Here is an 8954-nt window from a genome sequence, read left to right on the forward strand (position 1 = left end):
ATAAAACTTCAGACTTGTACTGAAGAAAGTAAATCAAAGTATATTTGCTAAAGTTATCAACGAAGATAACATAATAACGATAACCATTATTAGAAACAACTGGGGAAGGACCTCAAACATCTGAACAAATTAAATCTAAAGTCCCTGTAGCCCTAAAGCTAGATTCACTAAATGGGACTTTGTGACTCTTACTAACAGAACATGTAGAGCATAACTTAGGAGATAAACTAGGGGATGACACGAAGACACTTGAAGGCAAAGCTTTACGAATTGTAAGATAGGATGCATGTGCTAATCGCGCATGCCAAACACCAAGTGACGCAGCATATGAAGCAGGGGTTGATGATGATTTCAAAACCAAAAGGGAGTACAAGTCCTCAGTTTTTTGCCCTTTGTGAAGAACTACCTTAGTTGCCAAATCCTTTATAAAAAAATAGTTAGGAAAAAATTCAACTGGAACTTGATTAGATATAGTAAAGGAACTAATAGATAGTAAATTTTGAGTGGCAGTAAGAACATGTAGAATATTATCCAGAGTAAATTTTTTATTAGAAGCAGAGGTTGAGCCTCGACCTATGTGACATATAGGTAGCTTGGAACCATTACCTATAGTTACTTCTTCAGGATCTTGATATTAAAAATAGATGGAGAGATTGTCAAGATTAGTTGTAAGATGATGTGTGGTGACACTATCCATTAACCAATTTTGTATAAGTTGACTCGTAGTGCTAGCTAAATTTGAGGAGGGGCGGCCAGAGACCCTATTACCGCTGTCGATTTTGGGTGATGGGCAAAAACGTGCAACATGACTTTTTCCTTCACAATTGTGACAAACAATTGCAGACATATCAGAGTATGAAGATTGTACCCCAGACTGATTTAACAGAGTAGAACTCTAAAAGTTGCAATTTAGAGGAGAATGTGTAAATCCTTTATTAGCAGAACGGCTACGACCTCGACCACTTCTACCTTTACCACGATCACGTGCGGTGGGAATAAAGCTCTGGTTATATTGAGCTGAAGGAGAAATCACACTAAGGGTTTCATCTCTTTTTAGTTCTCATTCTTCAGACAACAACATGCCATATAGAGCATCAAAGGTAACATTTTCTTGATGTGCCTCAAGTGCTCGGGTAAATGGACGATATGCAGGGCCGAGACCCGAAAGAACAAATTTGACAAGATCATCATTATCGACAGGATGCTACAAAACAGCCAACCTATTTGCAATTCCTTTTTCCTTTTGGACGTAAGTCTCAATGCTTGCATTGTCACGACTTAAAGTGTGTAGTTGTGCTTTGAGCTCACGAATTTGTGATTTCGACCCAGTTGTATAGGCTGCATCTACTTTATTCCATGTTGCACGGGCAGTTTCAGCGCCAACTAATTGTGGCAGCACATTCTCGGATACTGATGTGACAATCTAACTTAAAACAAGTTGGTCTTCACGAACCCATGCTTTATTGGCTGGATTCAATTGATTGTATGCTATAAATTTATCTGGAACAGGTTCACTACCATCAATATGATAGTTGAGGCCACACCCACAAAGCATTGGAAGAAACTGTGTCTTCCATAGCAAGAAGTTTGACGACGTAAGCTTCACGGATAGTTGATGAGCAAGGTTAGGAGTTGGGGAATAAGTTGGCATGGGGGTGGTCGAAGCAACAATTGGAGTGCTTGGCACGCCTGAGGAAGTTGTGATATCTTTCATTGGTGGATTCTCAAGGGAATGTTGTTCTCTTTAGAAAAGAAAAAAAAACCGGAGGGTTGTTTAAACCACTAGGGCTCCGATACCATGAAAGAAACGTTCTTTCTCTATTTCTCTCTGAATGGTGGGATATTTATACAAGAGGTTCCTTGGGGAGCCAAGTTTCCTAACATTACTAGAATACATAGAGAGGCTTATACAAGAGTTATCAATATACAAAGAGGTTCCTTGGGGAGCCAAGTTTCCTAACATTACTAGAATACATAGAGAGGCTTATACAAGAGTTATCAATATACAAATACTTCTAGTTGTCTATCCTAGTTGAAATTAACTACATTTATCCTTTACAAATATATCATATTCTTCGGTGATGCGTCCGTACTCTTAAGTAAAATTAGAAATTCATATAACTATTTAAAAGGGTTGAAATTTTAATTAGTTATGATAAATTAAGTTATAATATAATATTATTTTTCTGAGTTAAAGATCAGCTGATTTGAACGAAATATCGTGCAATCAAATGTTAGTTTACTCTTTAACAAAAATAACAATTTAAACATATATTTGACCTTCAACGAGCTGAAAAGGAGAGAGTTGGAGAAGAGTTTCCCATAAATTTTTATCGATCGACCCTTTTGGGACAACTGTCTTATCCTTTTATTTTTCTTGCAGCTTACGAACTTTGGTCCCGCGATCCAAAAATTTATTTTGAGCAAATTAAAAAGTTTATGACCAAACATTAAACAATGGTTCAAAATTTCATAGACATCATACGACAGTATAATATTTAATCAATTCCCGAGTTATATTTTCTGTCAAATCGACTGTATATTTGCCAACTTGAAGTCTTTATTGGACCACTAACTCACTTGTTAGATTAGCCCTACTACTTTATGTTATGGACCAAACATAATCAGTAACTTAGAGGGCCCAACCAAAGAAGATAATCACCTAAGAAGATATAGACCAACATTAAATCATATTCTTCTGTTGAATTCCAACATTAGCAGATTTTACCGAGGTATTGTATATAGCAATGTGTTATTATTAAGTCTTGATAATAATTGTAATTTCTAGGCCTACATACAACTATCCTGGTATATAACTATGTCTTATTTGCTCTAATGTTACAACAAGGCACCTTTGACAAAATAAGAACAACCAAATTCAAACATGATATTATTAGGTTAAATGTACTTTCTGAAAAAACAACATCAGCCTAGATAGTTGTTCTCGACTATGGCGATTTACCATTTTGTAAATCAATTAATTAAATTATCGGGCAATAAAAGTAAATATAAATAAAACAAAGTAATAAATACAATGATAATTTTATTATACTATCATTTTAATATAATAAATTTAATATTTTAAGAAATATATAAAAAATAATTATAATTAATAACAAAGCTAAATAAGAAACTAAGTAATAAATTATTTTTAGTTTTTACCGAAGAATTTTAGAACTGAACAAATAAAAGTGAAAGAGAGTAGTATATAATAGAGGTGAATCAATCTTTTCAAAAGTAGTAGCGACATTAATATGGCACTCATTTTGTGGACAATTTATGCCCACTAACGAAAGAAAGCCACATGACTTGCAGATGCACTAATTTACTACTTGGAAGTCACTTTTTTGGAGGGTTTTCATGAATTGTTTTTTTTAGTTGTTCAATTCCTTTGTCATGTTTAAAAAATTAAAAAATAATTTACCATTTTTATCTTTATACGATTTAAAGTAATCAATAAGGATAATGTAGTAAAATTACTATTTTATTTATTGGTTATAAGGAGTGTATCAATCAAATATGAGCAAATAAAGATAAATGAAATGAACAATATTTTTTGGTTGAACCGTAGGATATATATATAAGGGTAACTTACATAAATCCCTGAATCTTTAAGTGATATTACATAAAATCTCAATTCTTTTGTTAATTACATTTTATCTCGATTTTTTGAAATAATGATACATATATTATACGGTGATACATATAATGAATTAATCAAATTCAAAAAAAAAGTTCAATACACTAATTTCTTTCAATCCAATATGATCCATCCACTTTCTCTACTGACCCACCTTTCATGGTGTCTAGCTCCACTTTCTCTCCTTTGTCGTCCGACATCAGGGACGGCGACTTCAATTACGACGTCGCTTGGTATGGTAACATTCAGTACCTACTCAATATCTCCGTCGTTGGAGCTTTAACTTGCCTCCTTATTTTCATCTTCGATAAATTTTGAAGCGACCACCGTTGCATGTCGGGCCCCACTGCCATTGCTCTAAGCTCCTCGCTGCCTGGCACGCCACTGGTGTTGAAATTGCCCGACACTGCGGCGTCGATGCTGTGCAATATCCAACCCAGTTGATGTCTTCTCCGATAACGGCCCACCCTCCTGTCGATTCACCTTCACTGATTATTATTTGAATTATTATTTGGTGGCAGGGGATTAATATGTGATATATCTAAAATATGTGTGATACATTTATTTGAAGTTTGAAATGTATCACCCATTAATATCATATGAATCACCCAATAATTGATGACGCCGGTGGGGTGGTTTTTTGGTAGGCTGTTATGGGGATTTTCGGTGGTGATTGAGTCGTTTTTTAGTGGACCAGCGTTGGTTCACCGGAACAGTGAACCCCGGTGATGGGAATGGCTGCTCCATTTTAAATACAGTGTGAAAAAAATGTATCACTCATTAATAACATATGAATCACCCAATAATTAAAATAAATAATTGTATCTACCATATAAATCACCATAATACCATATATATCACCCATTAATATCATATAAATCACCCAATAATTGAAATAAATAATTGTATCTACCATATGAATCACCATAATACAATATGTATCATCCATTAATATCATATCTATCACTCGTTAAAATTATACAAACTGTGTTTATCGTATGAATCACCATAATACTCATATAATGATATCATATTTATCATTCATATGAATTACCATTAAAAGAATAAGCATGTATGAATAACTAAATAAATTTATACATGTATCAATAGATTTTTTTTTTTCTTAAATGGGAGAGATTTTAGGAGGGAAAAAAAAGTTGCAAAGAATCAGAAAGGAAGATGATTTAAGCATTAATAGAGGAGAAAAAAAGGAAGATGATTTAATTGCTAATTATTAGGGAGATATTTTAGGGAAGAAAATCTTTGAAAAAACAAATAGCTTCAATGAGTTAATGGTGGAGTAAAAATAGAATGTGGGATTTTGTTGATATGCATCAAGATTAAAGTTGAAAATCAAGATTTTATGCAAATTTTTAAAAAATAAAAATATTTTTTTAAAATTTGAAATTTGTGTAATTTATCTTATATATAAACCATTTTTCCAATTCATAGCTCTATATATCTATAAGAAAAATCTTTTTCTAAATCGGCCAAACTCAACTAGTACATTGGACCATCAAACTCTTCACATTTTCACCCATCAGTGGTCCACTTGTTTTCTTATCTTAACCAAATTAATTATGTTAGGTTCACATAAAGACAAACAAAAAAGTTTACGTTTGTCATCTATAATTATCTTTCTTGACATTAATGGCATGATTTTGTCCAAACATCAACTCGACTTTTCTGACAGTTCTTTATTTAGCAGTACTATAAATACATAGGTCCCATGACCAAAATCAAACTACACCAAAACAACAACATCGATATACATATATACCAATGGCTAGACTTTTATTCATAGTAATCTTTTGCTTATTTCTCCTAGCATTTCAAAAAGGAGGCAATGCACTTACTGTAACGTACAATGTTACAAATAGGGACCCAAATTCAGCTGGAGGCGTCCGATTCACAAACAAAGTTGGCTTAAATTACACCAAACAGACACTTGCCAATTCCACTAATTTCATTTGGGCAATTTTTCAACAAACAGTTGATGCTGACAAGAGACTATACACAACTCTCAATTGTTTTGTTGAGAATACCACTAATGGATACATTGCCTATACAGTTGGCAATGAAATCCACTTAGGCACAAGTTACATACAGTCTTATTCCGGAAACATTAAAACTGAGGTCACAGGAATTATTTTCCATGAGGCAACTCATGTTTGGCAGTGGTTCGGAAACTCCTCGACTCCACGTTAGTGATTGATCTAGAGTAGACACAACGGGTTCTGTGAACTCGCTGTGTCTAGCTAGGATTGTATGTATGGGGTAGACGTGTCATGTTTAACTGGCTTTGGGTGCACAACCTGTCCAGATTCAAGTGTGCAGGTTGAATTGAACATACTTAACGGTCCATTTTAGGTGTGACCAAAGTTAGCGCATCATACAACTTGGGCCATACATTACTCAAAATTTGTAATAATTGCGTGCAATGTAACCATTTTTCAGTCCTATAACTGAAAAAATAGCCATTATCATGAGCTAGATTTAAATTTCACAAGTGAACTCCCTGGTAATGTCCTGGTGTGAAATTTAAAACATTATAACAATCAAGTATTTTTCATTTGTTTAGATTGATAATTAGATAAATTTGGAAAGAAAAAAAAAAAGGAAGTTTAGCGCGTGTTAGGTTATGAAAAACAATTATAGGGTTCCACAGGTTATGATCTGACCTACTTATTGACTCAACCTATATAAATAACAGAATTCGCTGATTCTAAATCGAAATTTTGTCACTGCAATTATATTCCAGGTGGATTAATAGAAGGAATTGCGGATTACGTGCGACTAAAGGCTGGGTATGCGGTTAGTAATTGGGCACAAAATGGGCAAGGTAGCCGATGGGATGAAGGTTATTCTGTCACAGCACGTTTTTTGGATTACTGTAATGGCCTGAGAAATGGATTTGTGGCTGAGTTGAATAAGAAGATGAGGACTGGCTATTCTAATAATTTCTTTGTTAAATTACTTGGCAAGACACCTGAACAGCTTTTTGCTGATTACAAGGCCAAGTATAAAACTGCTTAAGCTAATACATTCTGTGCTTACATGCATGAGTAATATTATGAGAAGAAACAGAATAATGCTTATCGTTATGGTTATGTATGTATATTAAAATAAATGAACAATATAAGGTGCTGAATTTGGATTGATTACATCTCAGGAAGAGATTATGTTATCAACGTTGTCTTCCATATTACACCCTCTGTTTCGTTTTAGTTGACCCTTATTGACTCGACGCACCCCTTAAGAAATTATTTAATAGAGGCTTATTTTACTAAAATAACCCTATTAGTTATGCATTGAAAATATGAATTTGAATAAATACATTTTGTTTAATCATTTAATGTTGAGGATAATATTCGAAGAACATAATAAAATTCTCTTGATTTCATAAAAGGGACAGCTAAATTGAAACAAAAATTTTTAAAAAGAGGACCAATTAAAATGAAACGAAGGGAGTATATATTTTATGCTTTATGAAAAAAAAAATATATCAGACCGCAAATGATTGTGCTATGTAGGGGAAAAAAATAATTAAGTAAATAAAAGTGTATATTTTTAACGGTTTAATTTTTTCAATGAAATAATCACAAAGTTTAATTTGATAGGTTCCGAGATCGAACTACTTGGCCAAGACTCTAAGGTGGAGGGCAAATTTGGAATATGGGAATATTATGCGTGAGAGTTGAGACCCTCATTTGCTCGTGATTATCTTGAATTTTAATCTTTTTTAACTAATACGTAAATATTATTATTAAGTTTTAGTATTCAAAATTTTCATAAAATTATTTTTCAATATATCAATATTATTATTAATCTTTATGTTATAAATGTATTTACATTATAATGAATGTCTATCAAGAATATAGATAAGATCTAGATCTAATAAGATCTATCAAAATTTAGTCGATATCTATAGATATCTGTCTTTTAGTCATAAACTAGGAGTATTTTTTTCTATAAATAGAGGGGTTTTGTTCATTTTATCATCAATCTAATGATGTCTCATCCCTCGTGATAAATAAAAAAGTCTTTCCTCTTCTTTCTATTTTTTTTTTTGTTCTTACTTCATATTTCATAACACGTTATCAGCATGAAGCTATGTTATCAGCACGAAGCTACGGAAGCTATGTTATCAGCACGAAGCTACGTTATCAGCATGAAACTATGACCAACTACGTAATTAAGGTAAAGTTACCCAATGTTTTTCATAAGTGGCTTAACAAACATGAGGTATGATTTATTTTATTATTATTAAATAATATTTTATCTTGATTACTTGATCCGACAAGAAGTAATAGTCATTATCATCTAAGTAAGATATATCTTTGTTGCCTTTGAATTTGATGTGCTAAATTTGATTTAAAGTGTATTTTTTTATTATTAAGATAAATCTGTATGTGCACATAATTGTTTAAAGTGGTATTAAAGTCAACATATGAAGTAAAAGTAATTTGAGACCTCGAAATAACTGTATAAAAACTTATATTAATATAGTATTATATCTGGCTCAAACTTTTATAAAGCTTCTATAAAGTCTTTATCATAAATCTATCATTACTAAGGAGAGAAAAAAGGAAAGTACTGTATGTGCTTAGTACTAGTTATCAATTGGTGGAATTTGAATAGTTATGGCAATTTTCAGTGAGCCTTGTTTTTCACGAGCCGTCATTATTGTTTTATATTTGTAAAAGTTTTCTCATTTTTTTAATAATATTTTTGTCATGTTTAATATATTTACATATCTTTATTACAAAGTAATAATATTTTTGAAAGCTTGGTGATGGACTTTCGGTGAATTTGACTTATTATAATATTGGATAAATATAAGACGATGATTCAAATCTCATCGCATTAAAAATAATAAGATATCGGTTAGAGTTTTGATGCACCATGATAAAATATTGGGTTCAAGTCCCATAGATTTATACTTAAAACGTCTTTATATGGATAAGACGTTGAGTTTGAATCTCAGTGCAACATATTGATGATATCATGAAACATATCCCATTGAGTTGCTCCATTCTTAAAGTGAATGCATGTGGTAGCAATATGTGATAAGTTCGAAAAATGACAATTTACTCCATTCTTGAAGTGAATGTAGTAGCAATATATAATATATGCCTCGATTTGCTCCTGAAGTAGCAATATCATGAAAAAGATTATAAGATATCAAAATTTGATAGGCTTAAGGCACGATTATATTTCATTTGTGGAGAATGAGAAGTTTATTAATGCAAATATGCACTTGATTGTGATTGTATCACAACTCACCTCCGAAAGAGATTGAATAATTGAGAAG

The 8954-nt window shown here is 32.3% G+C and overlaps 1 protein-coding gene across 1 annotated transcript; it reads left to right on the forward strand.

Annotated features, from left to right (window-relative positions):
* Positions 1-4258: 4258 nt before the first annotated feature.
* On the forward strand, positions 4259-6676 carry LOC107879492. The gene is made up of 3 exons (XM_016726526.2): positions 4259-4355; positions 5469-5843; positions 6402-6676. The coding sequence occupies exons 1-3, from the start codon at positions 4259-4261 to the stop codon at positions 6674-6676; spliced, it is 747 nt and encodes a 248-aa protein (XP_016582012.2).
* Positions 6677-8954: the final 2278 nt, after the last annotated feature.

Source organism: Capsicum annuum, chromosome 8, assembly GCF_002878395.1.
Source record: "Capsicum annuum cultivar UCD-10X-F1 chromosome 8, UCD10Xv1.1, whole genome shotgun sequence".
In the NCBI taxonomy this organism is placed as follows: domain Eukaryota; kingdom Viridiplantae; phylum Streptophyta; class Magnoliopsida; order Solanales; family Solanaceae; genus Capsicum; species Capsicum annuum.

What these genes read in the sequence shown, in the direction of transcription:
- LOC107879492 (XM_016726526.2), top strand. Translation starts at nt 4,259, where the DNA reads ATGACGCCGGTGGGGTGGTTTTTTGGTAGGCTGTTATGGGGATTTTCG. An exon ending in AGCGTTGGTTCACCGGAACA is followed by an intron (nt 4,356 to 5,468) that starts GTGAACCCCGGT and finishes TATTTCTCCTAG; the next exon opens with CATTTCAAAAAGGAGGCAAT. An exon ending in CGGAAACTCCTCGACTCCAC is followed by an intron (nt 5,844 to 6,401) that starts GTTAGTGATTGA and finishes ATTATATTCCAG; the next exon opens with GTGGATTAATAGAAGGAATT.